This window comes from Petaurus breviceps, unplaced genomic scaffold (genome assembly GCF_028583685.1).
Source record: "Petaurus breviceps papuanus isolate PSGF00001 unplaced genomic scaffold, PetGlider_PUasm1.0 38, whole genome shotgun sequence".
Classification (NCBI taxonomy): domain Eukaryota; kingdom Metazoa; phylum Chordata; class Mammalia; order Diprotodontia; family Petauridae; genus Petaurus; species Petaurus breviceps.
Genome location: NW_027186304.1, coordinates 22109076 through 22129674, shown reverse-complemented (window position 1 = coordinate 22129674; position 20599 = coordinate 22109076). Strand labels below are relative to the sequence as shown.

At 39.3% G+C, this 20599-nt stretch overlaps 1 protein-coding gene across 1 annotated transcript in view; it reads left to right on the top strand.

The window, feature by feature from the left end:
• The window catches only part of APCDD1 (APC down-regulated 1), a 58575-nt gene that overhangs the window by 9108 nt on the left and 28868 nt on the right, over positions 1-20599 (top strand). Inside the window, exons 2-3 of the mRNA XM_069099628.1 lie at positions 6509-6692; positions 13024-13555. Of these exons, the coding sequence (XP_068955729.1) occupies positions 6509-6692; positions 13024-13555 (716 nt within the window). The remainder of the gene's footprint in view (positions 1-6508; positions 6693-13023; positions 13556-20599) is intronic.

Below are 20599 nucleotides of genomic sequence, written 5' to 3'. Positions count from 1 at the left end.
TTGTCTAGTTTGTTAACCAAAAACTAATTTTTACCTAAACACCTTGTTTATTGGAAATCTTTCCTCAAGTGGAATTCAGAGGCCTTGGAATTAGATGAAATCCATAACTAATGTGATCTGTAAACACCTCATTACCTGATTCTTTAGGGCAAACTTTCAGGGTCCAAGGATGCCATGTTGTTATGCTTGGCCTCCTTGTGATGATGCCTAGATTAATGCTTTTAAATGAGTTTTCAATTCCTGACATTTACAAGAAGTCTGGCACATCCTACAGCTGCTTTTCATGTTTTCTATACCATAACAAGCAAGTGAATATTTGAAGATGCATGTTGGTGGCCAACCAAAGACTGAAAAGGCAGTCGGGGAAGGGTACTTCATCTGCCATATGATAAGTATCCTTTCTTTCATTTGAACTATTGATTTCATCCCCTTACTTGTTAGAGATGTGGATTTTTTAAATGGAAAGACTTTTTATAAACCACATCCTTTAAATGTATTGCTGTAGCTTCATAGAAGGCAGCTTCAGTGGATAGAGCGCTGAACCTGGAATCGGGAAGATCTGAATTCAATGCCAGTCTCAGATACTTATAGCTATGTGACCGTGGGCAAGTCATTTAATCTCTGTTTACCTTAATCCACTGGAGAAGGAACTGGCAAACCTCTCTAGTATCTTTGCCAAGAAAACTACAAGGACAATATTGGCATGCTATGGTCCACCAGGTCACTAAGAGTCATAAATAACTCAACAATATTCATAGTATTGCTTCAAAATTATCTTGTCCCAACTATTAAATTTACATTACTTCCTTTGATGTTATTGTTATGTTGGCTGGGTTTTTGTCCACATTGGAGTTTCTGAATACTCTCTCTCTCTCTCTCTCTCTCTCTCTCTCTCTCCGTTTCTCTTTCTCTCTCTATCTCTGTCTCCCTGTCTTCGTTCCCTCTTCTTCTCTTTCTCTTTTTTCCTGTTTGTGTGTGACTCACTTGCCAAAGAATTCCTGGGGAAAAATTATAAAATGAATCATATAATATCTGAGAAATTTGCTTCAAAGATCCCCCCCCAGTTAACTGTTTCCCTTTTAATTTTAGCTATAATCAGATTTGTTTGTACAAAACCTTCTTAATTTTATGTATTTCCTTCCATCTTATTCTCATATACTTTTTCATCTCTTTGCTTCCTACTACCACCACCCCCCTTAACATGGAAGAGTGGTGAGGAAAAGGAGGGTGCTAGGTACTAATGCTTGATGTAAACAGCTTCTGTTCCTCTTTACCCCTCTGACCCCTCCCCTTCCCTCCTTTCCTTATTGAGGTAAATTCCCCAGCATCCCTGAACATCTCTCAGCCATCTTCAGGATCAGTGATTGGCATGATAATTTCTAGGCATTTTAGAATCTTGCTGCTTTTCAGATGCCCCATACCCAGGATAAGAGGCAACTAGGTGATAGGGAGGATAGATCATTGGACCTGGAGTCAGGGAAACTGAGTTCAAATTTGACCTCAGATACATATGATCTATGTAACCCTGGGCAAGTTACTCTGCTACACTCAATTTTTTTTTAAATTTTTTAAGCAATCGGGGTTAAGTAACTTGCTCAAGGTTACATGGCCAGTTATTTCTGGGTGTGGTGCTTCTGAGCCCAGATTTGATCCAGGTCATCCTGACACTGGAGCCGGTGCTCTTACTTGATGAGCCACCTGGCCGCCCCTAAGCAACTTAAGTTAACTTAAGTTAAGTTACTTGCTAAGGTTAAGTTACTTGTTAAGGTTAAGTAACTTGCTCAAGGTTACACGGCCAGGTGTTTCTGGGTGGGTGCTAAGTGTCTGAGCCTGGGATTCCATCTCCAGGTCTTCTCAACACTGGAGCCGGTGCTCTTACTCGCTGTGCTACCTGGCCGCCCCAGTAGACTCAATTTTATCATCTATAAAATTGTAAAAATATAATAATAACTACCTCTCAGAGTTATTGTGAGGATCAAATGAAATAATATTTGTAAAGTGCTTTGCAAATCTTAAAGTACTACACAAATGTTAGCTATTATTATTATATCTAAATACCTCCAACTGCATAGGTTAGGTTTTATAATGAATCAGGGTCCACAGTTTAGTATTCCAGCCATGGAATGAGTTGTTCCTGTCATTCATGTTCCTTAGCCTATAGTCGCAGTCATACCATTCTTGTTGCTACAATAATCAACTGTTGCTTGCAACTCTGACATCTCGTTTCCATGGTGCTTTACTTAATGACCAAAGTTAAAGCATAATAGGAAAACTGGGAACTACTTAGTTCACAGAAACTTCACAGAGTAGGAGTAGAAAAAGACCTGGATGTTGACTCAGAAGAAGTGGACTTGAGTCCTGATTCTTGCTTCCTCACATGGTCTTGGGCAAGTTACCTCTCTCATTTTAGAGTTAGCCTTGAGCAAGTTACCTCTGACCCAAAGAATTAGTGGCACAGTGGAGAGAGTGCTGTAATTTGTGTCAGGAAGAAATGAGTTCAGATTCTTTCTCAGACCCTTATTTAGCTCTGTGACCCTGGACAAGTCACATAACCTCTCAGCCTCAGTTTCCTCATCTGTAAAATGGGGATAATAATAGTACCTATGTCACAAGATTGTTAGGAGCATCAAATGAAATACTATCTATAAAGCACTTTGCAAACCTTAAAGTACTAAATAAATGCTATCTATTTTCTTTAGCCTATCAATTTTTCCTTTCTTAGATTTTGTTAAATGCTATCATTCAGTTGTTTTCAGTTATTTCTTTTTTTTTTTTTGCCTTTTGGAGGGCAATTGGGGTTAAGTAACTTGCCCAAGGTTACATGGATAGTTTTGTGTGTGTGTGTTGGGGGGGGGGGGGTGTTAAGTGTCTGAGGCCGGAACCGAACTCGGGTCCTCATGACTCTGGGGACGGTGCTTTACTCACTGCGCCACCTAGCCACCCCTGTTTTCAGTTATTTCTGACTCTTCATGAACCCATTGGCAAAGATACTAGAGTGATTTGCCATTTTCTTCTCCAGTTCTTTTACAGATGAGGAAACTGAGGTAAACAGGGTTTAGTGACTTACCCAGTATCACACAGCTAGTAAGTGTCTGAGACTGGATTTGAACTCATGCAGATGAGTCTTCCTAACTTCAAACCTTGCACTCTATCCATACAGCCACCCAGCTACCCCCAAAAAAACAATTGTGATGTACAGAAAACCACTTCTCTAGAGAACTAAATTAATTCTAAGTGTTAATGCAGTGTTAAATGGAGCACATTATGTAAATAATTATAAGTGTGACTAGATCAAAGTAATTTTTCAGGTTAAGTCACTGAACTTGTAATAATCAAGAATAAATTCAGGGAGCACTGTTTTATTTTCATCTGAAATTCCTATTGTGTGTTTTACAACATTGACATCTTCAATCAGTTTCATATTCATCTCATAATCCTTGTCCTGACTCGCAAACTTTTTAGATATTTTTTTCTTTTTTGCTTTCTGGAGAGGGGAAGGTAGGGTAATTGGGATTAAGTGACTTGCCCAAGGTCACATGGCTAGTTTTGTGTTAAGTGTCTGAGGTCAGATTTGAACTCAGGTCCTCCTGACTCCAGGGACAGTGCTCTATTCACTGCTCCACCTAGCTGACCCAATATCTATTTTTTTTAACTTTTGTAAAGTAATTTGATATGAGAAGTATAATTGGAATTACTTTTAAAAGTTTAGAACTTTTGGGGCAGCTAGGTGGCTCAGCGAGTAAGATGACCTGGGGATCAAATCAGGGCTCAGATACTTAGCACCACACCCAGAAATAACTGGCCATGTAACCTTGAGCAAGTTACTTAACCCTGATTGCTTTAAAAAAAAAAAGTTTACACAGCCAGGTAGCACAGCGAGTAAGAGCACCAGCTCCAGTGTCGGGATGACCTGGGGATCGAATCCCAGGCTCAGACACTTAGCACCCACCCAGAAACACCTGGCCGTATAACCTTGAGCAAGGTACTTAACTCCAATTGCTTAGGGGTGGCCAGGTGGCTCAGAGAGTAAGAGCACCGGCTCCAGTGTTGGGATGACCTGGGGAACAAATATGGGCTCAGATACTTAGCACCACACCCAGAAATAACTGGCCATGTAACCTTGAGCAAGTTACTTAACCCTGATTGCTTAAAAAAAAAGTTTAGAACTTTGAAATAAACACCTGTTTTTGTCCTATTGTGGAGCACTCTCAGGGCATTAGTTTTCCTATCTGTAAAAGAAGAGGGTTAGACTAAATGATCTCCAACATCCCTTCCTGCTTTCAATTCTAATTAAGATCATAAATATTAAATTGCTAAATCATTGTTGCTTGTTTGAGTATTAAATAATAAGGATATTGAGATTTGTAGGAGGATCTCCATTAGGATCACAGGCCTAGAACTGGAAGGGGCCTTAGAAGTCACATAGTCCAGCCCTCTCATTTTGTAGATGAAGAAAACCAAGATCTGGAGAGAGTAAGTGATTTTCCCAAGATCCTACGAGTAGGAAGTGACAGAGTGAGCATCCTAAGACACTCTGACTACAACCTATGCCTTTTATATTTATGTAATTTTATGTTATATTACATTGTTATGTCATAGCATGCCATACATCATATCGTGTCATTTATGACATGTTGTGTCATGTAATATCATGTATTATATTGTGTTGTATCATATTTATTATATCCATCATTGATAATAATTACTGATGCTAAAGTAACTCTAAGTTTTTCCCAAGGAAGGAAAACTTCACTTACAGAACTCTTCCCCCTCCCCCCATCCTGTCCTCCTCTCCCCCTTTCCCCATTTTCCCTTCCCCCTTTCACTCCTTCCCCCCTCCTACATACTCATACATACAAGCTGATAATACTGTCCCACCTCACTGCCATAGGAGCTTGATCTATATTAGTACTTTCCTTCGAATTCTTTTAAGACTCAGCCAAAGTCTTACCTTCTCCAGGAAACCATTTCCAGTCTTCCTTAATCTCAGTGCCTTCCCTCTGAGATTACTGCCTATTTATTCCATCTGAATTTTGTTAATAATACTTATTTGCATGTTGTCTCCCTTAACAGATGATGAGACCCTTGAGAGGAAGGACTGGTTTTTGCCTTTCTTTGTTTCCCCAGTACCCAGCACAGTGCTTGGCACACAGTAGGTGCCTAAGAAATGCCTGTGGGTGGCTAGGTGGTGCAGTGAATAGAGAGCACTGGCCCTGAAGTCAGGAGGACCTGGTTCAAATGCGGGCTCAGACACTTAACATAAAAACTAGCCGTGTGATCTTGGGCAAGTCACTTAACCCCGATTGCCCTCCAAAAAGCCAAAAAGAAAAAAAAAAAGAAATGCTTGTTGCCTTGACTTGATTTGTAATCTTCCAAGATGCTATTGACACTCTATAGCAACAGATCTCTATCCTACCCAGATCCTCTATTCCCTGCCAAAGCTTCTATGCCTTTACCCTCACCCTGCTGGTACCTTTGAACCTGAAGTCAAAAATACCTGAGTTCAAGCCCTTTGTCAGATACTAGCTGTGTGACTTTGGACAAGTCACTTAACCTGTCTGTCTGGGTTCCTTCAATTGTAAAATAGGGATAATAATAGCACCTATTCCTAAGGGTATCATAAAGACCAAATGAGATAATATTTGTAAAATACTTAGCAGTACTATGGTGTGTAGTAGGTTCTTAATAAATGCTTGTTTCCTTCTTTAATTCCTGCTGTGGTGGTCTCTTCTAATTCTCTAAATCTACATATAGAATCCATCTGCTGACTGTCTAACCACTCCCATGCTCCCATGCTCACTCTCCATCTATGTTGTATGTACTATATATCCCTGAGATTTAGCTTGACTCCCATCTCCCTTCCCGAATGACTTCACCCTCAGCTGATCTCTCCCTTTCCTAATTCCTTAGCTATTTGTACTATAAAGTGAACAGTCTGTTATTATATTTTCTTATGCTCTTGCTTTCATGTATGTGTAACAGGGGAGAGCTCATGTTCACTCCTCTTATATATGAGTATTTATGGGTTGTCTTTCCCCAAGTAGATTGTGAGTTCTTTGAGATGTCTTATGCTGTTATATCCCCTGTAGTGCATACAGCTTAACATACTAGTCACTTGTTAATATTTATTGTTCGATAAAATTGGCTTTGCTTTTTACAGCACAGGAGGGAGTATAACATTGGCTCAACAGCCAAGCAACCTCTGGAGTGGCTAAGAAGGCCAGGTGTCCCAGAGATTTGGGAAGGGGGACCAAAGAGAGGCTTGCCCCCTGTGGGATGCAGGAAACAACTTTGTTGAAATCACCCCTTTGAGAACCATTAAGAGGAATTAGTAATAAAACTGACAGAGTAAAATGTCTGTCTACTAAAAAAAAAATTCCTACTAATGAGGCCAAATATTATGAAGAAAATGCTTTGTCAATCCATACTGTTTTAACTGTACAGATTGTTTTAGCCTGACTTGGGTAGATGGTTCCTGAGCTCTTTTTCGCTTGTCTTTCTTTCCTAGGGCTGGGAGAAGGTTCCGCCCTTCTTCACCCAGATAGCAGATCCCATCCTCGATCTTTAGAGAAGAGTGCTTGGAGAGCTTTCAAAGAATCCCAGTGTCATCACATGCTCAAGCATCTCCATAATGGAGCACGGATCACTGTGCAGATGCCACCCACAATTGAGGGCCATTGGGTCTCCACAGGGTAAGAAGGACAAAGGTGGTGAGTGGGAAATCCCACAGAACTCTGGGGAAATGAAAAACATTCTTTCTTAGCCATTGTTTGGTGTCTCAGATGCACAGAAAGTGCCTATAATATTCAATGAAAACTCTACTCCCTTGTTATCTGAATTTTATCCTAGAAGGCATGCAATTTAAAAAGAAAAAACCCACAACTTTCTTTGGCTAAGGAACAGAGCTAAGTACTGTTGAAACCTTATGCTCAGGGAGAGATTATACTGTAACACAGTTGACCACATAGAGTTGGTGAATGGAACCTTGTTTACTGAACTGTATCGTACTGCTTGTTTATATAAAAAAGTCATTAGCAAGTGAAATTAAGTATCTGTATTTCACCAATCCCTGAAATATAGTTAGCTCCTTATGGTCTAAATACTGTAGTCATAGTCAACTAATGCAATATATGACTTCAAGGTTTTAACGGGAAAGAGAAAGGTACTAAAATTACCTCTCCTTGTGAAGAACACATTTCTTGATTCCTTTTTCTCTGCCACAGATATGAGATTCATCATAGATTATCAGAAGTAACCTAGAAGTCTGTGAGTCTAAGGGTCTGAGGCCTGTGCCATTTGTTGTCATTTAACAGTTCTGAGTCACTAAGGCTAGATCTAAGTAGGATGATTTCTTCCTTCCTGGGCACCATAGACAACTGCCATCTTGTCAGATGTGGTGTCCAACCAAATGGTTTGGCTTACACCACTGGTGGACAGTGAAATCTATATGTGATTCAGTCTTCCAGACATTTTCTGTAAAAACATGTTTATATTTAGATAGCAGTATAAATATGAATTAATTGTTAACACATGGATATAATATTTAATAAGCAAACTACTCAGAATATAAAATTGAATACTTTTGAAAGAGATGAAGCATTCAGTCCTACTTTTTCACTATACAAATAGTTATTACTCCCTAATATGTCTTTCTCTCTTTACTTAATGAACAAGTATTTATTAAACATCGTGTGTGCTAGCTGGGTGATACAAAGACAAGATTAAATCATTATTGTTGAACATGTACATATCTAAATAAACAGAAAATGTATAAAAGGTAAATCTGAGGTAATTGAGACAGGAAACCTGAGGGAGAGATCCTTTTGACTTTTCTTTCACTTTTTGGACACTTAGAGCTATGAGCACAGATCTCAGCCACATAAATGATGTCTTTATCCTTTGTACCTCATTGTGTCTTTTGACATCAACTGAAAGTCTTTTAGTCATATGAGTTCCCTTATTAATTTAACTAACTAGTCTTTCTGTAGTTAAGAGGTAGTTACTGTTTTATGCACTTTTGATTTCCTAGGACAACTCTTTATTTCCTTTTCTTTCTCTTCTGTCAGAACAATAACAACAAAAAAGAAATATCAGTCTATGTAATCTCAGCATTTCTGTGACTGTCTTTTGTCCAATCACAAAAAGCTTACTCTGACAACCTTGATTCCATGACACTGACTTCTCTCTCCTTGAAGCTTACTATTCATCAGTATTATTCTATATAGAATGACTGAAGATTCTTACTAACTAGATTAGTGGCTTTCAGATTCTTTCAAGCTTCTCAAAGAGGCTTTGCCATGTTTTTCTTTCACAGTGTTTAGAATAAAATTGAATAAAATAGAATGTTTGAAGTATAGTTTTAAAGTGGTTTCTTCACATGATCCAACTGTTCTAGATGTGTTAAAGTTGTGATTTTGTTTAGATGTAGGGAGTGAGGGACTGACTGTATAGGGGAAGTCAGATGTTTTCTAGCATCAGTTCTTATTCTTCAACATATTCTTCAAGAATTTTGATTATCCACAAAGAAATAAATTATCCCTCCCTTAAAATATTCTTTTAGAAAATTATTCTTTGGTTAAAGTTGTAAACATTTTAAACTCTCATTGGCGTTCCAGACTTATGTTTTTTTTTTTTTTTTGCTAAGGAAGCCTTGAAAAGCTCTTCATTATCAAACAGAAAAAGTATTAAGCATTGGAGTATACCCAATGCTATGGTTTATTTTTAGTAGACCTGATTGAAGTTGCTTGATACCACATTTTTAAAAAATTCATAGTAATTTCCCTTAAATCAGATGTTTTTGTGTTTTTTTTGTTTTTGTTTTTGCTTTGTCTGGTCTTTTGATTCTACCAGAATAGGAAACCCATGGTAAGGAAATTCCCACCACTAATATAGAAAGGCAGTTCTGTTGTAATTTACTGCCTTAACCAGTTGTCTAAAGCACTAACAAGTTGTGACTATTTTTTTTTCTTAAAGATGTTTCTTAGATCATACTAGTTACAAATGTCTCTGCTTTTATTTGTTTAAAAAAAAAACCACCATCTGCTCAAAAAATTCCTCTCTTCTATGACCAGTTCCTTGACACATATTTCTTTCTTATTTTGCTTTTTGGAGGACAATTGGAATTGACTTGCCCAAAATCACACAGCTAGTAAGTAGGTCAAATATCTGAGGTCAGATTTTTTGAAGTCAGGTCCTCCTGACTCCAGGACCAGTGCTCTATTCACTGTGACACCTAGCCGCCCCAAGAGTTTACATTTTTTTTGGAGGGGGGAGGGCAGGGCAATTGGAGTTAAGTGACTTGCCCAAGGCCCACAGCTAGTAAGTGTGTCAAGTGTCTGAGGCTGGATTTGAACTCAGCTCCTCTTGACTCCAGAGGCCTGTGCTCTAGTCATTGAACAACTTAGCTGCCCCCTTGACACACATTTCAACAATATTCAACAGGATTTCGAGGTTTATAAAATTTTTTGATGAGTATCTTTTCTGGGTGGAAAGGGGTTGATCCAAAACTGTAATTTCACTGGCATATCAAATTTCCAGTGTGAACACTCCATCAATATAAGTCCAGAAAATTGCTAAGGGCACTGAGGAGTTAAGTGACTTTGTCTGTGATCATATGGTCAATATGTATCCAGTGCAGGATTTGAACCTAGGTCTTCTGACTCCAGTAAAACTCTTCCATCCACTATGCCATACTGCCTTTAAAGAATAATGAACATAATGTACACTAGTTAATTCATCAAGACTTCAAAAATGGAAGAAATGGTTTGGATATGCAATTAGACTCCAAGGTTGTGGCTCCACAGAAAACAACAGGGATCATCCCCATGTTGCAGAAGATTTGTTTAGTGAGAAAGTGCCGTCACTCTTAGCAGCAAACACTTCTGTCCAATGTTCCTCCAATTGCACATCTGATGCCTACTAGGCAAAACAACACATTTTATGCTATTTCACATGGTCAATTAAAAAAATATTTAAGAAGCATTCTCTATGTTTCAGTCTCTGAAGAGTATTCAGAGAAGTAAAAGACAGTCTCTTGGCTGAAGTGGCTTACAATTTAGTTGGAAGGAGTAAAGTTAAATAACACAAGATGACAGTATAAAAGATAGCATAAGGCAATCCGTAACTTACTTCCTTGAATGTAGTATAGGCCAACAGTTCCCAAACTCTGGTCTTAAGGACCCCTGAAATTCACTGAGGGACCCCAAAGGGCTTTTGTTTGTATGAGTTATATTGATCTATATCTACCACATTTATATAAATTAAATCTTCTTCTTATTATTATTATTAAAGTGGTTTTGTTCTTGCAGACCACCCTGAAAAGGTCTCAAAGATCCCCAAGAGTCCCTGGACCACATTTTGAGAAATGCTGATATAAACAATAAGTGCTATGAAGTTAGAGAATGAAGTAAGAAACACTTAAGATGGATTTTAAATTGTGGAGAGAGGGGAAGCTAATTTTAGACAGAAAATGTGAGCAAAATCATAAAGGTAAGAAAGCATAAGGGATATTTCATAGGAAAGTAGTTTAGTTGAAATTGTGTTTATTGAAGTAATGGGAGAAAAGTCTGGAAAGATGATTGAGGTAAGATTGTAAAGGAGTTTGAGTGCAGGCATAAAGATTTTATCGGCTGTTCAGTAAATATTTATTAAGTACCTGCTATATGAATTTTATCCTATAAACATTATAGTCACTGAAGATATTTGAGCAAGGTAATGAGTAGATAAAATGAGATTTTAGAAATATTAACCTGACAGTGATGTACAAGTTGAGACATGATTTAATAGTCCATGTATATAAGGTGATGAGGACTAGGCATCAGTGGGAATAGAAGGCAAAGGATAGATAAATTGCTTATGGAAACATGCTTCATAGCCTTGTTCTGGAACTGGGCACAAAATATGACACTCTCCTAAATAATTCTATTCCCTTTTGAAATATCAAGCAAGACGTCTTTTCTCTTGCAGTGGAGATGATGGTACTGGTAGCTTTTAAAACAATGAATTAATGCCATTATTGGAACATGATTGTTATGAACAACAGACCAAAGACAATGGTCTATTCTTTTGGATAGTAAATTGCCCTGTTATCTGCTGTCAAGTATGATTTCATATAGGTGAATGAGTAGCAATTTTAGTTGTGTATATAGCACTTCAGTAAGTGAAATAATTTCTTGGTATAGTAAAGGGCCAAATCATATATTGCTGTTGTCATATCTTTCATGGCTCCCTAAGAACCAAGAAGGTGATTTGCTCATTGTGTCTTTGCCAAAATAAGAGGATCCTGTAATTGAGGGATCTTGGTAACAATTAGGTTCTTATTCTTAGCTAACATTAATTGGCACCTCCCTTTTACTTGTTAGAAAGAAAGCCAAGTTTAAACTGACTGGAGATTGAACTTCCCACTACCTACTAATTGTGATGCTTTCATATCGACATGAAATAAGATTGACCTACCCGTGTATACCTTATGTCTCGTATATAAAAAGCTGCATCCGGGGAAGCTAGGTGGCACAGTGAGTAAGAGTGCTAACCCCAGAGTCGGGAGGACCCGGGATTGGTTCTGGCCTCAGATACTTAACACACACACACACACACACACACACACACACACACACACACACACTGGCCATGTAACCTTGGGCAAGTTACTTAACCCCAGTTGCTTAAAAAAAAAAAGCTGCATCTGAGTATTCCAAACTATTGTCACTAGCACAATGCTTTAGACATAGTAGACAATGAATTCAATTGGTTTAATATGATTCTATAGTGTAGATGGACTAAATGACCTCCTCAGTCTTTTCTAACTTTAGGATTTTATAACTTTAAGTGGAAAGTGAAAGATCTGCTTTAGAGAAAAATAAAGTTTGCTCTTACCAAGACTCTAAGGCGAGTTTCAGAATCTCCACCCTGCTTCCCCCTCACATACACCAGATATTGACACCTACAGAAAACAGTACACAGAAGTATAGTAACAAGTCTCACTTTTTTTTAAAGCTACCTGAAAAAGAATTGTTTGTCATTTCTCTGATACACTGTGCAAGTGATGCTTTTTATCTTTTATATTTCTCCCCCAGGAAATGCTATATAGTTGTTTGTTTTTTAAGTGAAGGGATATGGAGAAGGGGTTGGCCCCTGAGTGATGGTTGATGGCTTATGGTCAGAATATGGATCAATGTATGGAAGTAGGTTCATGCAAATGAATGTTTGAACCATTCTCTTTCACAGCAGCAGGAAATGTTTCCATATTTCTAAAATTAAAATGTAAAAAATATTTTTTTCTTAACTAATTGAAGAATGAAACTTCTTTTCTGGTCCAGAGATCTACCTTTTACACAGAAAGAATGAGGTTTGTAGGAAAGATAAAGATTATGCCTGAAGGTGGTGATTCTTTTTTATTTTTTTTTAAAGCAATCAGGGTTAAGTAACTTGCTCAAGGTTACATGGCCAGTTATTTCTGGGTGTGGTGCTGAGTATCTGAGCCTGGATTTGATCCCCAGGTCATCCCGACACTGGAGCTGGTGCTCTTACTCTCTGAGCCACCTGGCCGTCCCTAAGCAATTGGGGTTAAGTAACTTGCTCAAGGTTACACGGCCAGGTGTTTCTGGGTGGGTGCTAAGTGTCTGAGCCTGGGATTCCATCTCCAGGTCTTCTCAACACTGGAGCCGGTGCTCTTACTCGCTGTGTTACCTGGCCGCCCTGAAGGTGGTGATTCTACCACTCTGACCTGAATGAATGTCTGTCTAGAGCAGAAAGAGCCTTGGTCTGGAATCCAAGAACCAGAATTTGAATACTGCATTTGTTACTATCATTTTGTGACCTTGGATGAATTGATTATTGAACTGCTCCAGGGCTCCCTTTTGTCAACAGTAAAATGAGAGAATTGGGCTAGATGATTTTTAACACCTCTTCTAGCTCTAAATTATATGCTCCTATGGTATTTTTCATTTCAGAAAGCTAGAGTGGTCTCCATTTCTCTTGTATTTTTTTATTTATAAAAAAAATCCTTTTCCTTTCTTTCTCCAGATGTGAAGTGAGATCTGGTCCAGAATTCATCACCAGATCTTATCGATTCTACCACAATAATACCTTCAAGGCCTACCAGTTTTATTATGGTGGTAACCGTTGTACCAACCCTACCTACACTCTAGTCATCAGGGGTAAGATACGGCTTCGCCAAGCATCCTGGATCATTCGAGGAGGGACTGAAGCAGACTACCAGTTACACAATGTCCAGATCATCTGCCATAGTGAAGCTGTTGCTGAAAGACTTAGTCAGCTGGTAAATCGCACATGCCCTGGTTTCATCCCCTCAGATAACCCCTGGGTGCAGGATGCTACCTATGACTTATGGCGAGAAGAAAATGGCCGTGAATGTACCAGAGCAGTGAATTTTGCTATGCACGAGCTTCAGCTGATCCGGGTAGAAAAACAGTACCTCCACCACAACCTGGATCACCTTGTAGAAGAGCTGTTCCTTGGTGACATTCACACTGACTCCAGCCAAAGGATGTTCTATCGGCCATCTAGTTACCAGCCACCCCTACAAAATGCCAAGGTATGTGTTTCCTTGTATTGTCCCAGAACCACCAGGGATCTCCCATTTTATATTTAAGATGAGCAACAATATTTCAGCAGACTTTTTTGTGCCAAAGTGTGAAATCACAATCAGACTTAGGGTATGGCAGCCTAGCAGCTGAATAAGTGATGCCTTTGAGTAATTAATGATGGCAGTAGTTTAAAAATGGGCTGGATCCTATCGGGGAATAGGGCTGCTGATATATGAAAAGTAGGGGTAGGAGTAGGAGAAAAGAAGAGAGGAAAAAACAAAAGTAGGTGTGACAAATAAACAAAATTGTAGCATCAGTAATGGTAGCGCTAATAATGTTAGTTAGTTGGGATGGCTAGGTGGCGCAGTGAATAGAGCACTGGCCCTGGAGTCAGGAGGACCTGAGTTCAAATTTGGCCTCAGAAACTTAACACTTAGTAGCTGTGTGACCTTGGGCAAGTCACTTAACCCCAATTGCCCTACTCTCCCCCCTCCAAAAAGCAAAATAATAATAATAACAATGTTAACTAGCATTTATATAATGCTTTATAGTTTGCAAAGCACTTTACCAGTATTATCTCACAACAACCTTGGGTGGGTTATTCCAATTTTGCAGATGGGGAAGCTGAGATAAACAGGTTAAATGATTTTCCTGGGATTATACAGCTATTAAATTTCTGAGACCTAAGTTTTATCTCCAGGCCCAACACTTTATCCATGGTCCGTTATCTGTGGTACCCCCAAACTTCCTCCATGTGTGACCTTGAGTAAGTCACAAGTTCTTGGACTTCAGTTTTCTTATCTATAAAATGAGGGGCTTGCACTAGTCAGGCTCTGAGGTTCCTTCCATTTCTGTATATATGATCCTCTATAGAACTTTACAACACAGTTTTCTCAAAACAGCTTTAATGAGCTAGGTAATATAAAGATTATTATCTCCATTTTATATATGCTGAAACTGAGTGAGTGTCAGATACGTTCAGGGACTTACCCATGGTTCCATAGCTAGTAAGTGGCAGAACTGGGACTTGCCAGAAGCTTAGGTCTTCTGGCTAGAAGCCCAGTGCTTTTCCCATTACTCCATGCTATCTTCCAGAGGGTTTGTGAAAAACAAGTCCACTTATAGTAGTAGTGACCTAACGGGAGAAGAGGAAGGTAGCCTGGAGAAAAGATTGGGGAAGTGAGAAAGAACAGCCACAAAGGAGTAAGACCAGGTAAGTGATGACCATAATATGATAGTTCAATAACAATAGCAACAACAATAATATCATGCATTTACAAAGCACTTCTCCCTTTCTCCAAGAGCTTAATGCATGCCACATATGTTCCTTAGCACAGACTCAAAAAGTCAAGTGCACAGTATGTCCAAGATCATACACACATACAGAGGGATTGTCTAGCTCAAGGTACGCAGGCCCCTTTTGGGTGCTCTGTTTCCCATGGGGTTGTACTCAAGTTGTCATCCTCATGCAGCTGCAAAGCATTGATTGTATAGCTACATAGTGCAGATAGTTTCAAGAGAAGAGTTTTGGAGGTTTGGCTAGAACCAATGGAAGTATGGGAATTTGGAAGACTGGGAAGTATGGCAGCTATATCTTGAGTCCCAGCCACTTACAGGAAGCTAAGAATGGAACGGCTAGAAATGGAATGCAGCCAGGGTTAGGAAGGTTCCCCTAGAAAGCATTTATTTAACTGGAGTGTTGACATTTCTAGAGTTCTTTACCCAGGCACTTTGGATTTGTGAGTTTCTTTGATGATACCCTCAGGGCAATAATGACTCCCTAATTGAATTGATCCATTTGCTGTCTTCTTGAGGGTATACATGTGCATGTGAATGTGTGTGGATGAATCAGAATGATTTTTTTCTCTGAGGCAAATCATAACCGGATGGGATAGCACAGAATATTTCCTTTCTCAAAGAATTCTCAGTACTGGAGATTGTTATTTGAATGTATCTTATCATGAGTTCACTCCCCTTTTATTATAATTATATCAAATCTGGGGCAGCCAGATGGCACAGTAAGTAAGAGCGCCAGCCCTGGCGTCAGGAGACCCGGCATCGGTTCCGGCCTCAGGTACTTGGCTCCCACACAAAAAATAACTGGCTGTGTAACCTTGAGCAAGTTACTTAACCCCAATTACTTTAAAAAAATAAAAAATATATATATATATATCAAAGCTTCTTAGAAAGCTTCTTTGGCCAGGGATATTTCCTCCAAATGAATCTTGTCATGGTAATGTCTTAGTATATGTAATTAAAATATGTCAGATGAGTCAATGCACTGAGATGCAGAGCCACTTGGAGATCACTCTGAGTTGGCAGCTTGCCAGAATGATGTCAAGGGCCATTTGTTCCAAGGGGTAAACGTGAGCCAGAGCCATTATTTTCTGTCTCATCTGTTTCAAACTATCTGAAAAAAAAAAAAAAAAGAAAGGTGAACTGAGTATGAGGAAAAGGAAAGTCTGTAATTCTTGGTCCTTGTGGTTGCATTGAGAAAGAGCTTCTCCATGTCAAGTCTCTGGACCCCAAAAATGTTCTTTAAACTGGTAAAGTAGGAATTTCTAAAGGTTGCGCCTTTCAGCAGGTTGATTCCTTGGAAAAGAAAAAAAAAAAGACAAGATAGAAAGAAGAAAAACCTGCTCCCAAGAATGATGAGCAAGTCTTCAATGAGATTTTTCAGGGAGACTCACGGAATCTGAACAATTGTTAACCAGCCTGAAATTTTATTTTGGGGTCTTGATTGTCAAAATTCAGTCTTCTGGTTACATAACATTTACCTTTAAGGCCCTAGTTTGAGATGGTGGTAGGAAAAACAACAGCAAAAACTTCCTTCTTGGTATTAGGTTTCATCTTCTTAAGTGGAGCCATCTCTCAAAATATATATGGTACTGAGTGAATAGAAAATGAACCTTTGCTTTCACTGGTACAGTAAACTCCCAGGTAAGAGGACTCTCCACCAATGCAGGATGGCATTTTCTCTACAACTGATAACTTCTAGTCTTAGAGAATTGCCTAGAACAGTGAGGTTAAGTGAACTGTCAAGGTTTACACAGCCAGGAGGAGATTGGCAGAAGAAGGACTTGGACTAAGTTCTGACTCTGAGGTCAGGTCTTAATACTGTTATGCCATACTGTCTCTAATGATAATGAGAAGTAGGACAAAAAGAGTTTGGGAAATAGAGAAAATTCATATTCACCAAAGCAATAGGTTAACCTCACCCTTTCCCCTCCCTGCTCTTCATCTTCCAAATATTTAATGTGAATGCTAACAAGTATAGAGGCAACATGGAGCTAATAGAATGCTGGAACTGAGTCAGGAAGAAGTAGATTCGAATATTGCATCCCATACCTCACAAGATCTGTAAGGTTCTACATGCCTCGGGCAGCTCCCTAGGACAGGTTGTGATCTGAAGGCCAAGTGCTACAGTAGGAAGTATATACTAGACTCAGAGGCAGAGGGCCTGAGTTCAAATCCCAGCTCTGCTGCCTACTACATGTAAATCCCTTCATATCCCTGGGTCTCAGTTCCTTGTTTATAAAATTAGGGGGGATTGGACTATGATTTGCATTGGTAGAGAACATTTTCTATCATGTCTAAATCATATATCTTTACATAATCACTAATACATAGGAAAAATGACAGTTTAATTTTATCTCCTCCAAGTTGACTGGAAAAATAACCAAATTGTTGGCCAATCAACAAGCACTTATTAGATGCCTACTATATGCCAGGTATTGTGTTAAGTCCTACCATTGCAAAGAAAGTAAAAAAAGCATAGTTCATGCCCTCAGTGCTCTCCCCTTCTAATGGAAGAGAAATCATGCAAACAACTGTGCATGTGAGACACACACACTGTCAATGGATGGCTATCTTAGGTGGGAAATATCAGCAGCGGGGAATTGGGGGAGAGGTCTCTGGAAAGGCCCTTTATAGAAAGTGGGCTTTGAGATGAGTGTTGGAAGAGACCAGAGAAATCTGAGGGTGGAAATGGGGAAGAAGAACATTCTAGAGTCAGAGGATAGTCAGTAAAAAGGCAAAGAATCCTGAAATTAGGTGTTTCATGCTAGGGACAGCATGAAAACCAGTATCATTGGATTTTGTATTATTAGGGAGGGGAATGCAAGTGTAAGAAGACTGGAAAGAGAGAAAGGGATGAGGTTGGAAGGGCTTTAATTGGATATTTTATTTGTTCCTGGAGGGAGTTTATTGAGGAAGGAGGATGGGTTACATTGTCATATCTGAGCTTTAGGAATATCACTTGGACAGCTGATTAGAGGATGTGTTGGAGTGGGGAGAGACTTGAGACAAAGAAAACAACGTAGTCCAGCTGTCAGGTGATAAGGAACTGTACCCAGGAGACGACTGTGTGATTGGGGAGAAAGGGACATACACTAAAGATGTCGTGGAAATAGAAATAACAAGACTTGACCGGCAATTGGTTACATGGAGCTAGTGTGAGGGAGGAGGAGTCAAGGGTGATGACACAGAGATTGCAGGACTGAAGAATGTAACCCAAAGCATTTTGATAATCTGCATAGAATATCTCTGATTGAGACATGCATAGTAGAATGAGCACTGGTCAGAAGATCTGGAATTCCAGTCTGACTTTTGCTTCTGTAACTTTAGACACATCACATACTTTTTTTTTTTTTTTTAGCATTCTAATGATTTCTAAGGTTCTTTCTAGTTCTCATATTCTGGGATGAAAGGAATTAGTTCACCATGACATTCTTTTCTTTTAAACTTTAGGTTTGCCTCCTTTTCTGTACCCCTTTTAAAACCCTAGTGGTGTGGCTTCTCAGATAGGACCAGGGAGACTAAAAATCAAAGGTTTTTTTTTTTTAGTGTTTAATACGCCTTCTGGCTTCTGCCCATTCTCCCCCACCCCCTCCCCTACTTTCATATCATTTCCTTTGAACTCAGAAGAGGGATTTTCATCTTGGTCAGTGTCCATCCTCAGAACAGAGCCCATCTGTAGTGAGAACAGAGGCATACAGAGCTCTTTGAAAACATCTGAGGGTTAGGAAGATTTTTTTTTCAGATCCTTCTGATTAAAATATGAGGGTTGGCTGAAAAACAGGGTGACCAATCCAAACCATGGCACCGCCAAGCTCACCTCAACTAACTCCCTCTGGGAGTACACACACTCTGAATGTAAGGAAATCTCAAGCGCCTCTAATTTAATTGGCATTAGCAGAAAATAATTTGGTAATTTTGGTGGGTTCTTATATGTCCCCCACTCCTACCCTACCAGCCGTGGAAAATTTCCTGTTAGTGAGAGTCCTTAAACATTGGAAAGGGAATTAAGGGAGAATGTATGATTACCTTCTTTGGCGGTCCATTTTAAAAAGGGAGAGATTGATCTGGACTGGTTCAGTACTTCCTGTCAAAGGCAACGAGATGGCTTGCATGACCTCCATAGGAGCCTGCTGGTCCTATGACTGTGAAAAGCTAAAAATGACAATTGCCCAGGGAAAACCAAGGTATTTTTCTGAATCTTGACTACATTTTCCCCTCAATTTTTTCCTCTTCCCTAATCTGACAGAGCAATTCTAGGGATCATTAAACAGGTTTGAACCTCTGTCTGCATTAAAATCTGAAATGAGGATTCAGGTTCCCCCCAAATATAGGAAGCTGGTTGTCTTAATCCTGGGCCTGAGCCTCCTGGTTTCACTGTACTTCCTGAGATATCAGTGCAGAACAGTATAAAATAGAAGTCACCGCAAAGGCAGAAAGCCCCCATTCCAGGCTCCTAGTGTGTCCTGGCATCTTGGGTAGTTCAAAGGATCCGTTCTTCTCTTGTTCTCCTTGTTGCACCTCTTGGGCCAAACTCTGCAGTAAAGTCATGAGGATGTTTTTAGATCCCTTCCCTGGGACAAGTCGGAGTAGGAATAAATGGACTTCGAAATTGGTGCCTTTCCAGATGCAGCCAAATGAAAAACCACAGCTTTTCTATGCCCGCTTCAGGCTGCCATACCAGCAGGTTGTTAACCTGGTTGTGGGTTGCGGTGTTTGCTGAATACAGGAAGAAAGACTGGAGAAGCTGCCTTTTAAAAGACCGCACAAGCAAGCCATTGAAAGGTTATAACCCTTCTTCTTTGAACTCTTTGCCTTTCCTAATTGCTGGTCCCATAGAGACCTAGCTGAAAATGAGTTTAAATGCTAAATTGAGTTTGAAACCACTAGTCTCCGACTCTTCTGGAAACTGGACACCATGTATAAATAGAAACATTAAATCAACTTGTTATTCTAAGCTTTCTACAACTTCTCTGTGAGATTCCGAAAACTTTGGCAAGTAAATTACCTTTGGGAAGAATCAGGTGAGCTGGGTAGAATCCCTCATTATGAGGTTGGCTTTTCTTCCTTTAAAAAAAACTGAGCCTGCCCAAAATATATTTCTAAGTAGATAGCTTGTCTGAGTTCAGTTTAAAATTAGGGCCTCCTATAATAAGAATCGCTCCACTCTGTGCACATATTTTTGAGAACCTTATCAGTGGAAGGAATAACTAAATTCATTATTTCAGATAGAGAATTGAATATTAATAAAAAACCAAATGATTATTGGGTAAGTCAGAAATGCTAAAGCCACAAGACCAAACTTTCAAACAAATAGAATTGAGCTTTCTCTAGACTCCTGCAGTGGCTTAGCCATGAGATGGTAAATCAAAGGGTTTGTCTGAGAACCAGCTTTCCCCCCAGCTATGAACTCTTTACATTTTATTCAATCATTTATCAAATAATGGTGAAGTATTCTAAGAGTCAGGAATCATAGGGAGAAATAAAAGTTACAACTTTTTGAGAAAACTTTGACTGTTGTTGAAAGGGAAAAAGATACTGAAGTTCTTTGTAACTGTCGTTGCTTCCATGAGTTGGAATGAGGAGCAGCATCATAAGGGAAAGACCCTTGTCTTTGGGCCTTTATGGACAGAAGATTTAGTCAATCTGTCAATAAGCATTTATTAAGCATCTACTATGGGGCAAGTACAGTGCTAAGTGTTGGGGATACAAATAAATGCAAAAGATAAATCCTAATCTTGAGGAGTTCATAATGT